A 14,658-nucleotide genomic window follows, 5' to 3' on the forward strand; every position below is an offset into this window, starting at 1 on the left:
AAGAAGCTGTAAAACGGAAGGTCAAAGAAATTAAAAACGCAAATTTTAGTTCATAAAACTATATTTATTGAACTTTAGCACTATCTGTGATTGGTGCTCCGTGAAGTTATCATTTTTTTCCAATCGTACAATCCGTCAGTATGGGATTATTCGGTAAATCGCAGGAACGAAACCCGAAAGATATGGTGAGTGTGTGATGTACTGGTGAGGGGACGAACGAACGAAACGTAAATAAGATTTTATTTTATACTGCTTGTGGTAGCCTCTAAACAGGTAGTGATTTGTGGATAGATCAACAAAATGCATTACAGTTCTTGATAATCTGTTCAAACTATACCACAGAAGTTCCCCGTTTGATTTTTTTGTTCCGTTGGATATGTTTACACAACAGTGGTAAAACTCTTCCGATCTTACTCAACTTCTTTTTTTCAGGTCCAAGAATGGTCATCCAAGCTGCGCAAAGAATCATACGCACTCGACCGACAGATACGATCCATCCAGCGCGAGGAGGAGAAAATCAAACGGTCCCTCAAAGAGGCGGCCAAAAAGAACGAGAAAGAAGTTTGCACAATTCTGGCAAAGGAATTAATACGATCACGCAAGGCAACCAATAAAATCTACACCAGCAAGGCACACATCAACTCGGTGCAGCTGCAGATGAAAAACCAATTGGCCACGGTGCGTGTCGCGGGCTCGCTCGCCAAATCGACCGAGGTGATGCAGGCAATGCAGGCGCTGGTGAAGCTGCCCGAGGTAGCCGGGGCAATGCGCGAAATGTCCAAGGAGATGATGAAGGCCGGCATCATCGAGGAGATGATCGACGAGACGATGGAATCGCTCGAGGACGTCGAAGAGATGGAGGAGGAGGCGCAGAAGGAGGTCGACAATGTGCTGTGGGAGATAACGGCCGGCAAGCTCGGCGAGGCGCCGGCCACACCGCTCGCCAACCCGACGAAGGAGGAACCATCGACGTCGCGGGTCGAGGAAGAGGAGGACGAAGAGGAGGACATGAAGGAAATGCAAAACCGATTGCAGGCACTCCGTTCGTGAAAGGTGACCGGCAGCGGTTAAAAATAGGCACCTCCTACAATGAGCCCAATTTATGTGTATTGCTTAAACACTTAACTGTTCGTGAATCGTTTATTTGTATTTGTATTAACACCGTCACCCCCCAACTCTCAAGTGAGCGAACTAGATTAATAAACTTATATCCTGCAAGGACCTTCTTCCTATATAGATAACGTTGAACCAAAACAAAACAAAAATTGTTCTATTTACCTGTTGTTCGAATTGCTGCTTGGATGGAAAGTAAATAAAACCGAGTATTCAGGATCGAAACACGTGTCGCCCCATCTGCACCCCCCCGAATCAATGCAATCGACACCACCTGCATTTTGTATCAGTTTCTTTCTTTATTTATTACTGCAACAAATGCCATAAAATACTTAGATTTCGTTTGTTCGTTATTTGCATGTTTTGAGTGAGAAAATGTGAATGTCCTGGTTCGAGACTGTATCGCACCATCTGGTTCCCAGATAGCTCAAAGAAAGGCGATGGCCGATCATCCTACACCGGGTTTACCGTGTTACCTAGCAACCCGACAACCGTACACCGGTCGGTGCCTGCTACACTGTTCACTTTCGTATTTCTCCATATTTGTTGTATACTCATTTCCCCTACACACAACACGTGTCACGCCATTCATTCTGTTTGTTTGTGGTTTAAAAACTCTTAGCACTTGCTACCTATAGCTCGGTTGGCACCACGTGGCATCTTCCATGTTGTCCATGTCGATGATACCACACCCTCATGTTCCTCTCTTAACGGTTATTGCTTCCAGTTCCGGCCCGTCTTCTGTCCTTTCCCGTATCACGGTCCGGGTTTTCCAATTGAATACAAAATACAAACACAAATCCTAACAACGAAGTATGAGAAATTACACCCATTTATATTCTGTCTAAAAAGAGTGATACACAGACGTACCTATACCAAATATGCATATTTTCACAGTCTCTGCAAAAGGAAATGCACGCCACACTAAGCCTTACCACCGGAGAAGGGAAAGCCTAAGGTAGTTTTTCTTTTCGCTTGCCTTTGTTGTTGGATTTTAACTTCCGCCCGTGCGGGGAGCAGGGAGCCATACCGTTTCCGTAAATTGGGAGAGTTTGTACAGGCTAAAGGCCTTAACTTTATTGTTTGTTTTGCTTCGTTGCGATGATTATAATGATACAGCTTCACCTTACTGCCTTCGCGAATTTACCTGCTCTTTCTCGTTTCGGTTAAAGTTTTGATTTTGATTCATATCTTCACGTTTTCTCCCATTATATGCCCTTGTCTTTAGTTAATCATGTTTTAAAACCGCTTTTCAACCGGCACTTTCCTGTTTCGGTCCTCATCTAACTACCCTTTTTCGCACACACCATTGATGAAAAAAAAAACACGACACAGAAAGTGATGAAACCTATTGCTCTATATATATATATTTATCTGTTTTTTTTTATTTCGGTTTTTCATGCTCAGCGGCAATGTGTCGCAATGGGAGCACAATGCGATGACGGGGAGTCGGAGTGATCCTACCGTGGGCGCTTAAGGGGTTTCAAGGGACCTCTGGCTAAGAAAACCACCAACGAGATCATTTGTGGGGAAAACAGTCTAGAGCTTTACACATTAGTCATCCCCCTCCCAGCTTCCCGTTCCTTATCACACTGCGACACGTGAGACCGGGACTCGAAAACGAAAAGCAAACGCACACCGAAAATGATGAGATAACAGGCTTGGTTGTTTGGTTAAAAAATATCTAAAAATCACATTGTGTCCTCTCGTGTTCGGCATTCTAATAGTCCCTTCCGACTCGATCTAACCCTTGGTGGCTTATACTATTCTGTTCTAGTGTATGTTTTTCGTCACTCACTTTAGCTCTTCGATTCATGCAAACTCTTCTTTTTCCTTTTCATTATCTATACGCTGCTGTATAATGTGAGTTCCATTTCAGTCGGTGTGCATAACATGGAAGAAGTGAGTAAAAAAGGAGTTACAACATTTATGATTTACCTATATGTGTGTAAATCGAAATCATGCTAAAGAGCTTGAATTGAGGTCACAAAATGGTAAAGGAAATCGCGCTCGCTTCGAACCGTTCGGCCATATATATTTAATTTGAACATATAACATGAATGAAAAAGCGATGTATTGCTAGCACGTCGTGCCCGCTGTATGAGTATTATTCGAAAAAACAAAAGAAAGGATAGTACAAACGAACCACTTCGCATTTATTGTGTACCACGTGTGGCCGCGCTTCACGACGATATGATCTTTCTCGACTCCAAAAAAACCACACAAACTTACGTTGCAAGCTTAAATAATTCATGCATTTTGTTTTAACATTACATTTAAGATGCATTTTCGTCTCCAGCTTGCGCAAGAATGTTACAGTTCCTCATCATTGCCTTTCAAAATATTTACACACATAACGAGGTGGCTTCCAACGAAGAAATTGGTTTCCTCTGCACGTCTTTCGCTAAGCAAACGCACGCAATAATTACGGCGGGCATTATAATGAATTTAAATAGCCTTCCGCAAGCTACCGGTTTTCAAAACCCGACAATCGGACTTGGTGTTCTTAGTGCTGGTTAACACGCCACAATGTGTAAAGTAACAAACCAGAAATTCTCCACGAGATCCATTCAACCCAAGAAAACCGAAACCGGTAGTGGATGATTATAGCATGATATACATTCGTATTTTGTTTTTTCTTCCCAATTTTCTTCGCTTTGTTAAAACAGAGATCCCCCGCAAAACTTTGTTAATACATTTCACAACACGCTAAAACTGGGGATAGCTGACCTGACCGATGTGATGATATAATTATGATGTGATGAACGTCGATGAAGATGAAGAGATTTTAACGGGCGCAAAACGATAGATAGTTTCGCGGCCGCGCACTTTGAACTACTGTGAGAGACAGGCGAATTTTGAGAGCGCGAAAATGATGGATTCTTGGAACTAAATAAGATACACCGCAAACGGATTGTAGATGTCTTGCAGAGGATTCGGTATCGCTTGTTAAAGCGGAGGTCGAAAAAGAGGTTAAAAATAAAACAAGCCTGTCTTGATGTAACGTTTCCTAATTGGACACATTCCGGGTTTAGTTTGCCATGCCCTACAGCTACCATTATTAGCTTTATAATTAATTACTCATTAGAATTATTGTTATCGCTTATCTTTGCCGATACGTTGCTAGTCTCAGACTCTATGTATATATATATGTATATATGTATATGCTCACAAGTTGTCCGCCCGTAACCTTCTGGTAGACAACGTTAATCAACAATCCGCATGTTTTCCACTTTCCTCTCTAGCATTTAGGATGCTTCAACAAAGGCAAAGCATCATTCATCATCACAAGTTGGGTTCGTTCGGTTTGTTGCAACGTTACTCCAATCGGGAGCGTGTCTTACTCGAAGCTTCACCTCTTGCCGACTTCCCATTCTTCCAACCACCCTGCATTCCCACCGGCCATACTAGAAATATCCATTGCCCAGACCGGGTGTATTTTTGTTTTGTCTCAGTATAAGCACCTTATAAAGCCTACTATGTTTTACATGTTCCGATGTTCTGTGTTGGCGTTTCGGGTTGGTAAGGAATCGTTCGTTCTCGCATACGCATGTACAGGCTATTGAATATATGTTTTATATACAGCTATCTGGGTGTTGGCTCTGCTTACGCTTAGTCTTAGGTTCCTTCGGATGTTCTATCGACGAGCGTCGTGGGTTTCCTAACGTTACTAATGCACTTGCGACGGCAAGACCTGCCGATTGACCAGGAGGAGAGTGTTGGAGGCCACCTGAAGCATGTGTGGAGGGGAGAGAAGGTTAGAAACCGTCTTACTTCAAGATGGCAAAAAAAGAAACGGTGGAAGGCATACCTGTCGGGAGCCGGACTAGAAGCGAGAGCACAGCTGCCCTGTTCCCTTCGCAGGGCTCAAGCGCGATAGGGCTTGGTGAATCCTACAAAAGAACAGTAATTTAAATGCTTCCTAGTAAAATGAGGCTTCCTTCTCATTGGCACCCGTTTCTTACCTTTTTACGCTTTCGTGGCGCGGCAGTAATATTCTCTACCGCGGGCGATAGTTCGTTGTACTCTCTGCTTTCGATCTCCACCAGAACCTACAAAACAAAAAGAATTATCAATTAATCTCGCTCGGTTCATTGGACAAACAAGAAATATTATTGTAAAGCGGTAACGAAATATGTTTATTTGTAAGTCAAAATCCATAACCATGAGTTCCGCATGATGCTTACCTGAGAAAATGGCCTCGAAGCCATCTGTTCCATTTCGACGAACAGCCGCTGGCGGCGTCGGAACATGTCGTAATGTTGCTTAATCTTCCATAGAATGGCCGCCATCACGAGGAGTAGAAGGAAGCATCTGTACAATGCGAACATCGACAAAAAGAAGAGAGACAATTAATAATGTAAGAACATACGGAAACGCTCCCCATAGGTTCGCTTTCTTACGTTGAGAAGGTTATGAAAAACTGTTGCAGATTCAGCTTCGGATACTGTGAGAAGGCGATCTGTATCCAGAGCGGCGGCTGGAAGTCGTACACGTACACGTAGAACGTGGTGAGAGTGATGTTGTCCTCGATGCCGAAGTGGTGCTCGGCCTTCGAGAAGCGATAGCGGAAGGTGGAACAGTTGACGCCCGCAAACAGGGGCTTCTCGATGCCACCCGCCGTGCGGATGGTGATGTTCATGCGGGCCGCCACGCTGCACGTGATGCTGAAGTCGGCATCGATGTCCGGCTTGACGGGCGAGTTGCGGAAGTTGATCTGCGTGAAGTGCCGGTCCTCCTTCTTCGACAGGTTGAACGTGAACTGGTAGTCGATCGTGAGATCGTAGTAGCACGAGCCGCGGCTCGGGTCGCCATGGTAGTGGTTCGTCGCGTCACACTTCTCGCAGTGGTCTCCGGCCAGCCCTTTGGTGCTGCAGAAGCACTTGCCCGTCTCGCTGTGGCAGTACTGCGCCTGCCCGTTGCACTCGCACTTCTGACAGACGCCCCCATTGACCGGGTTGCCCCAGTAGCCGGGCTTGCACTTGTCGCAGTTGGCGCCCACCGTCAAATCCTTGCACGGCTGAGTGCACGTCTTCGAGTCGGGGCAGGTACTGTGACCGTTGCACTGGCAGCTTGGGCAGTGCGTAAAGTGCCACCGTTGCGCCGGGCAGTCCTCCTCGTCGTGTGCACCACTGTCCCCGCCCGGCAAACAGCGACCCAGGCCCGTCATGGACCCATCGTCACACCATCCGCATGCCGGATCGTCCCGGCATTGGGCGCACGTCCGATAGAAGCCGCACTGGCTCTTGCCGCTCGATGCCGCCCGACACTTGTTCGAGCCCGTCGTCCACTCGCGGCACTGGCCGTACGGGAAACTGGCCGTGTAGGCATTCTTATCCACGCAGCGCTGCTCGTTCTGGCACCAGATGCACTCCTCCTGCGTGCAGTTGCCGCACGAGGTCAGCCCGGAGCAGGCCGGCGGGCAGGCGTCGTTCAGCGCGTCCCCCGACTTGTTGCCACTGTACTGGCACTTGCTGTGCTCGTAGTCCCAGTGGCACACGCTGAAGGCCGTGCAGGCATGGCAGCCGTGCAGCTGCGCGCAAGGATCATTTACTGGGCAGTCCTTGAGCGCCTTGGTGGGGTAGAAGTCGGCCCGGAACGTATACGATACGTCCGGGCACTTTTCCTTCACGCAGATACCCTTCCCATTGCCAATGCCGCAGAACATGCACCCGTACGCGGTCGACACGCACGCCTGGCACGTCGTCAGCTGGCTGCACAGCTCGTAGTCCATTAGCACCTGCTGCGTCAGCACCAGTCGGCTCTCCTTCGGGCACACCTCGAAGCTCTCCTGGTCGCGATCGAACAGGCTCTCGCGATCAACGCTCGCAGCCGGCAGGCACTTGCTCTTCTGAATGTCCCAGACGCACTTCACGCCCGGGCGCGCATTCAGACACTGCTCGGACCGATTGAACGCCCGGCAGTCGCCCGGCGTAAACTTGAGCATGTCGTTGATCATCTGCCCATCGAACCCGCCGTAGATGTAGAGCGAACTCTCAAACACGACCGCCGAGTGGCCGAAGCGGGCCAAATCGGCGTACAAGTCCTCGGGCATCGGCTGCGTGTGCCACGAGTCGCACACCACGTCGTACACCATGAGGTCGCGCGAGTAGCACTTCGCACCGAAGCTGTGCGATGTGTCGTTGTGCGTGTTGCCACCGAACACCATCATCAGGCCGGGCGTGACAAAGTTGGCCGTGTGCAGGAACCGCGCCGTCGGTGCCTTCTCCAGCAACTTCCACAGGCGGCTGTGCGGTTCGTAGCTGAACAGCTTGTTGCTTAGCAACTGCGAACTGTCGCTCTCCGAGACGATGCCGCCGTACACGTAGATTCGCTCGCGCAACGGATCATAGGCGGCCGAGTGACCATAGCCTCCCTTCACCGGGTAGCCGCGCGTCTGGACGATTTTCCACTCGCGCGTCCCAAAGTTAAACTCCTGCACCGTGTTGAGGTAGCCGAACTGCGGCGAGTGGCCAAATATCACCACCATCTTCTGCGCACTGCCGCCACCGCCAGTCAGTGCCTTCTTGCCACCACCGCCAGCCTGGTCGTAGTTCGTCACCAGCGTGGCCGTGTGACCCGCCGAACGCAACGGGCCACACATTTCGTACGTATCGTTGCACTGCTCCGACTTGACGGTGATGTTTTCCCACACCTTCGCACTCACATCGAACGCCCACAGCTCCCCACACACACCTCGGCCCTCAATGACGCCGCCATACATGAAAATCTTATCGCCAAAGATCACCGTCGACGCTCCGTACCGCATCTCGGGTGTCGGCTTGCTCTCCGTGTGAGCCGTCTCCCACACCTTGCCGTTGAAGTCGTACATGTACAGCAGGGCCTCCGCCTTGCCGTAGCTCTCGCCCGCGATCACGTACAGCGTGTCGCGGAAGACGGCGGCCACGTGTGAGGCGCTACCGGGCGGCGTGAAGCCCTCCGTTTCGCCGGCATCGATCGCCGTCCAGGTACCGAGGGCTACCTCCTGCGAACAGTCGTTCCCGGTGTAGCCCGGGGTACAGATGCACCGCTGCTGCACCTTGTCGCACACGCCGCGCCCTAGATGTGCCGAGCAGAAGCGCGGGCAGCGCGGAATATTGCAGGCCGGCCCAGTGAACCCGGCCGTGCAGTTGCACTCCCCGTTCCAGCAGTCACCGTTGCCGGAACAGTTGAGCGACGAGTCGTTTGTGGGGCACGCATTCACCTGATACGAGATGTTGAAGCCGGACATATTGTACGCATCGTCGCTGAAGAAATGCAGCAGCGCCGACCCCGAGTGGGCGAAAACTTCCGGTATTCGGCGGATGGTAAAGTTCTTCCGGTACATCAGCCCGCTGAACACGGCCAGCAGTGGGGATTCGACGGAATCACCGTCGTACACGTACAGGTGGTCCCAGCCGCACTCGGTGGCAAACTCCTCCAGATGCAGCCGTATGACCGAGGGGCGGACGGGCCCATTGGTCACCTTGTCGGCAACGCTGTTGTGGTCCCGGGCATCGATCAGCCAGCTGCATTTCACACCGATCGAATAGTTTCCGAGCCCATCGTGGATGCTACCCGATGGTTCCGTCAGTCTAAAATACAATAAAGAAAATATTCCATTTTATAGATCGATTCTGTCGGAATTTTATTGTTCATCAAAAGACAATTTCTTGATGATAAACAAAACAAATTTGCTTATTGGCAAGGAAAAACATGTTGTATACATTAGAAAGGTAGAGGAACATACATGAACAACAATTCCGAGAAAACGATTCGGGAGGCATTAGCATATTTACTATCTGTTGGGTCGGTCAGTCTCTCCCCGAACGGAGCGTAGTTGTCCGTTTTCCGTTTCCCAAGTGGTTAAACACTCTTATGGTCTTCCTCCTACCCTCCATCTGCATATATAGGTCATAAATGCTAGACATAATTATCACAATCGGACACCCACAGTGAAGTCAGATTGTTTTTCTCATTGCCCGGCGCTTGCTGGCCACACGCAACGATCTACATCATGCTGATATCATATCACCTTGTTGGCAATAGCGGAACAGCGTAGACATAGCCTTTTTGGCGTCTTGTGCGCCGTTATTCACAAATAATAAGAAACGCGGGGAGATAAAGAGATGAAACGAGGGCCCCAAACTTTCGGCGTAATTTCAACGGCACAAGTTCAGTGCTGGAGAGGGAGGCGGGCGCTACGATAAGACGCATTCTTCATGATGATCCGCACGTAAATCGGATCCACCGGAAACAAAAAATATATAACGAATAGAAAAAAAAGCTATTGCGAGAAGGAGGAGAACTCTACACAACCTAATTTGGGGCCAATTTTAAAGTTCGCCCGACGCAGCACCCGAATGGCTGGAGCGTAGCATGAGAACGTATGAATGGCCAACGAAAGGAGGTGACCATTGAATGTAATTCCGTTTCTCTTTTTTATGCGTAACTGGAGTGGTTGAAACTGGAAGCATTCGTCATCGTACCGCCGACAATTGCAGTAGGCAAACAAATAAAACAAGTTCATAACAGCTGTTTAAAATGTAGCAAATGATGCATTGTAGAACAACAAAAAACATTTACAAATCAATACATGCAATCGCGTAGGATCCTTGGATGCTCGTGATTTTTGTTTTGTTCGTGCACGCTTTACCACGGCCAACTTCTATAATCAGATTAAGCAATTGCAGTGACATCGGAAACTGCCTGCTTCATGCGTTCGTTCGATGCCGTTTCGAATACAGGTCACTGGGACGGGGCTACTACCGGAGGCACTCCACGGGTGCTTCATGCGGAACAGGTTTTGCTAAACTTACCTAACTTTACCGCCACAGAACTGGCACTCGGAACCCTGCCAGCCGTCCGGGCAGACGCAGGTTCCATTTTTGCAGACACCCCCGTTCATGCAGCGTACCTCCGCGCACTTGCCATTGATTTCGGTCGAGCCACCGGCCAGCACCCCATGGCTCGATACGACCGTCGTGCCGAGGTGACAGGAAAAGGCTAGCAGCACCAGCAAGAGACGGCCCAATTCAACCGTCCCGACCGACGGCGCAATGGTACATTTTCTTCTATACTTGGATTTGTGCAGCAGATAAACAAACATTTGCAGATATTCGAGCGGCATTCCGCTTCGCTGCGTTCCCGGAAGACCACTCCACTTTCGACCGAGATTCGTCCGACGGATCTCCGGTGGTCGCAGCACTCGCCGTGCACCTACTCCCGGACACGAAACAACGCCACAAACACTCGAACACGGATCGTCTGTGCCACCGTATGGCACACTGTCGCTGCACACGACCGAACACGCACAGCAGAGCCCCCTCTGCTCGAGGTTGTCCGGAACCTAATAGGTTTCAAAACAAAAAGAGGCGACCGTGTGCCTGCGCTCAGAGGACTGTTTGTGGCACTTTTCGAGGCTCGGACGTCGCTCTATCTGCTATATCGACGACGGGATTCCACTTCCCGAATCGTACACAATGCACCATACTAACACTGCCGCACTTAATGCCAATAGTAGCACCAGCAGGCGAAAGGGCGAAGAAGACTCCGTCCGTTCCACTACCCAACACACGATCGAACACTGGAAATCTCAGTCTTTTTGCACAGGGAATGTGAATGCAGAGGATTCACTGCGCTTCTAGCTTCCCGTCCATTGTGGCCAGCCTGGTGGATATCTCACATTGTGCCAGGCGCACACAGCTGGGTCGTACACCAACGAACGAACGAACTATTTCGCGACGTTTTAGGATGCGATTTATTATTCGGCTGAAGTGGATTTCCTTCTCTTTTTAATTCGTTTCTTTCTTCACGACTTTTCCCTTTTTGACAACGGAGAGTTTTGACGAAACTGACAGTGCTGGTTGTCAGCAAGACAAAAACATTTACCAAAACAAAAAGTTGCAAGCACCTTGGTCACAATTCGGAATTTCTAGTTCCTGGACCGATTTGAGCCACAGACCCCTCAAATTAAAGCTCTTTTTAATACAACCTACTATGCACGACGAAGGTTTTTCCATGTTTCTAAGTATTTACAAAAAAATAATAATAACTGAGAGATGTAGAAACCTTTGAAAGCAAAAAGAAAGTTGACAGCGAGCTGTCATTCTCGAAGCAACGTCAGATATATTTGGGACGAAGAAGAAAGCAAACAATAAGAAGCAAATTTGTCAAGATCGAGTCGCAAATCGAAAATTTTAAAAGTGTCGTAAAGTTCTAGATACATTGTTACTTTGGAAAAGCGTCCTTCCAAACAATACTTTTTGTAAAATCTACTTATCGTCGCGAAGTCGCGTTTCGGCTATTGCGTGAGAAACGTTTTGTGTAGAGTGCAATCGGAAAGTTGTAAACATTCGGGCAGGATGCGTATAACGCGATATTCGCGTTCAAGCGGCAGAGGGGAGTTTCATCAGCGTATGTTTGGATACCCCTACCAGCGTGGGCGACGCGGTGGCCACAGTTTCCCACAGTTCCGAGAATATCCAAACCCAAGTCAACCCCCCGCTTACAATGCCAATTCTTACTATGGACACGAACGACGAAGCCGCGCCGTTTCGCCGGACGACAGATTGTTATTGACGCAGCGCGAAGATATGCTGCCGTTGTCGGTGGATCGGGAGTCACGGGAACGATACCGCCGAGAACGATCCCGATCCCAGCGGTCGTTCAGCCGAGACCGCAGTTTATCATCCGTACTGAGCGAAATAAGCTCCGGAAGCAGTTGTTTTGGTACGGTTCGAGCGAGTGAAGCTTACGGTAGCCCTGTTTACGAAGATCTGACGGACGATGATATCCACTCAATGGAACAGGAGCTCTCGGATGGGTCGTCGATGGACCTTTCGATTGCCCCTCCGCCGGTGCTGAAGCATAAGAAGCGTAAGAAAGACAAACGAAAAAAAGAAAAGGCCAAGGAACGGGAACGTAAGCGGGCGAAAAGGGAACGGCGCCGTCAGAAGGAGATCCTCGAGGAACGCATCTGTCCACCGGACCGTGAAGTGGCACAGTCGAAAGAAATATTTGCCTCCGGACAGAACATTCTGGTCAGCGTTAGTTTTATCGATAATGACAATGGCAAGGAGCGCAGCGACAGGCACAAAAAAAGCAAACGGAAGAAGACAAAGCGTGAGAAGCACCGGGAGAAGCTTACCGTCGTCACCAAAGAGGAACTTTCGCTCGAAGAAACAAAACGAAGTCCCCGAAAGGGTACTACGAGCCCGAGTCATGACCATGATACGGCGACCGCGGATCAAAAGTGCGATATTCGCAAGCCAACACCAACGCAACAGGATCAGGAGCAGGGACCGAATGCGGCCCAACAACAGCCTCAGCCATCAACCCATCAATCCCCTCAAAGCCAACCGCATCCCAAGAAAAAGAAGCTTGATCCTGGGGTCAAACCTGTGATGGTGATTGATCTTGAGCGATCGCCTTCCGGACAGGTAATATCCAGCCCGAAGGAGGTGATCGTTCTGAGCGATGAGGAAGGTAAAAAGGCGCAGCGTGCTGGCAAGGAGGAGCCACAGGCTACCGAGACAGATTTGAACAATCGTGGGCCGAACACTCCACCTGAGCCGGCGCCCAAGTCACCCGACTCTTACGATCCGTTCGAGCCCACAAAATCGTCCCCCAGCACGGGAATTTCGAGGCATGATATAGGCAGCATATCGTCACTCAGCTTATCAAAGGAGGCCAAAAATGAATTTCTCCACCACCCTCACGGTCACCATCATCACCATCATGGCCACCACCATCACCATCACGGTCACGGCGTACCACTTGGTCCATCTGATCATGCCAGTGAATCCGCCGGCTTTGCGAACGATGACAGCATCCTCGATCTGCACCCGGAGTCTCCGTTCGACAAGCTGGACGTCCTCGCCAGTCCATCGAGGATGACAACACACCCAACGTTGCAATATTACCGCCACCACCACCAGTCGCCGATGAAAGCGATCATCAAATCGATGCCTAAAAAACTGCTCCAGTCTAGCGCCACCCGTGAATCGCGGTCACATTCCGGGGCAGCTAAAAATAACACCGGCACGTTGGGAGGAGGAGGTACGACCAGTGGTGGAGCGACGGCAAGCGGTGGCGCTCCGTTCGAGGACGAACTGAACGATGGGGACATTTCGCCCTACTCACCACGATCGAGCGATTGCGACGAGCAAATGTTTGAACCACCGAACCCGGAACGGAACGGCGAAACGCAAACGATTGCGCTGACGGTGGACAACGTGCGGAAGGTGTTCGGCAATGATCCGAAAACGTTGTATGGTGATCTCCGGAAAAGCTTCCAGCATCGATCGGTTATAGCGGTGGATGAAATGTATAAACGTAAGTTTTGAAAAAAAGAAAAGAACTTCGTCAGATCGTCGCCTTGCAATAATGTGTTGTGCAATTTCCTCTTTTCATTTTTCAGCTCATAAAATGACACTTGAAATGCTCGATGAAATACCGGACTCCGCGGTTGACCTGCAGGTTAAGGAGAAGGTAAATATAATCAATTGGTCGCCATGGTAACTCTTACAAGCCATTAAATGCACCATATTCTTCTGCAGCTGGTGCAAAAACTTCAACGACAAGAAAGGATAGTTGAAGAGGTCAAGCATTGCCTGAAACCACACTTTAACAAAAAACGTATCGACAAGGATGAGTACAAGGAAATTATGAGGAAATCAATTCCCAAGGTACGCAAACTCGAACGATGAAAAGTTCTGCATATCTCTCTAGGACAAACGATTCTAATAATCTATTGCATTGTGGTTGGCCTAAAACATGTTTTTTTTTTCCTCTCTTACATTCTCAAACAGATCTGTCACAGCCGTTCGGGTGAAATAAATCCGGTTAAAATAGAGGCCCTCATAACGGCGTACGTTAAGAAAGCCATCGCAAAACGGAAACTGATGGCCGGCGAGGGTTCCGCGTCAGGCACTCCGATGGCGAACGCGCTGATGGGCTACGGGCTGCCATCAACGGCGGGTGTCGCGCCGGTAATGCTAGCGAACCGTTGATCGAGTGCGAATCGTCGCGTGCGTTCGATGGAATCCGTGTGAAGGAGCAGGTACAAAGAAAACCTCTTACGCGCCGTTCCTCCAAACGCCATGCTGGAAGGGCATTTCAGTTCAGTCACTTCGCGGTGGCTTGGAAAAGGTACGGATGGCGTGCATTATGTTTACGAGTCCCTATCAAATGAATTGTGCTATCCCACGAGATCCCGCGACCGATCCTCCTACTCCTATCTCTTTAATGCAGAAAGTGAACTTGCACGTGAATAGGTAAACAACCGTAACACGAAACAAAAATATCTTCCGGATGCCGGTTCTGTGTGTGAACGTGCATATGATCCAGTGGATCTTTTGGACCTCGCGCGCGTGTGTCTTTTCTTCGTATTAAGGTGTTCGGCCAGAGGGAGAGAACGAAAAAGCAAACAGCAGTATCAGTGCACGTTCGTTCCTACGCACTGCAATCAATAATTACATATATGAGCTGGTATTTAAGCGGAAAGTTTTGAAACGAAAAGTTCGAATCGAATTATCAGAGGCCATCGTTCGTCAGAGTGTTTTC

At 49.3% G+C, this 14,658-nt stretch overlaps 3 protein-coding genes across 3 annotated transcripts; 2 read left to right on the forward strand and 1 right to left on the reverse strand.

Moving 5' to 3' along the window:
* The first annotated feature begins 115 nt into the window (after positions 1-115).
* On the forward strand, positions 116-1,353 carry LOC131287270 (charged multivesicular body protein 3). The gene is made up of 2 exons (XM_058316304.1): positions 116-185; positions 433-1,353. The coding sequence occupies exons 1-2, from the start codon at positions 141-143 to the stop codon at positions 1,048-1,050; spliced, it is 663 nt and encodes a 220-aa protein (XP_058172287.1). The 5' UTR covers positions 116-140; the 3' UTR covers positions 1,051-1,353.
* A 2,977-nt stretch (positions 1,354-4,330) lies between these two features.
* Positions 4,331-10,771, reverse strand: LOC131289920 (attractin). The gene is made up of 6 exons (XM_058319268.1): positions 9,912-10,771; positions 5,517-8,687; positions 5,301-5,427; positions 5,079-5,165; positions 4,925-5,006; positions 4,331-4,843 (listed from the first exon to the last, which is right to left on the reverse strand). Exons 1-6 carry the CDS (start codon positions 10,220-10,222, stop codon positions 4,689-4,691), a joined length of 3,933 nt encoding a protein of 1,310 aa, XP_058175251.1. The 5' UTR covers positions 10,223-10,771; the 3' UTR covers positions 4,331-4,688.
* Positions 10,772-11,259: 488 nt separating this feature from the next.
* On the forward strand, positions 11,260-14,214 carry LOC131286698 (uncharacterized). Its single transcript, XM_058315687.1, has 4 exons — positions 11,260-13,428; positions 13,514-13,584; positions 13,653-13,781; positions 13,905-14,214. The coding sequence occupies exons 1-4, from the start codon at positions 11,457-11,459 to the stop codon at positions 14,103-14,105; spliced, it is 2,373 nt and encodes a 790-aa protein (XP_058171670.1). The 5' UTR covers positions 11,260-11,456; the 3' UTR covers positions 14,106-14,214.
* Positions 14,215-14,658: the final 444 nt, after the last annotated feature.

Source organism: Anopheles ziemanni, chromosome 3 (genome assembly GCF_943734765.1).
Source record: "Anopheles ziemanni chromosome 3, idAnoZiCoDA_A2_x.2, whole genome shotgun sequence".
NCBI classification, from domain to species: domain Eukaryota; kingdom Metazoa; phylum Arthropoda; class Insecta; order Diptera; family Culicidae; genus Anopheles; species Anopheles ziemanni.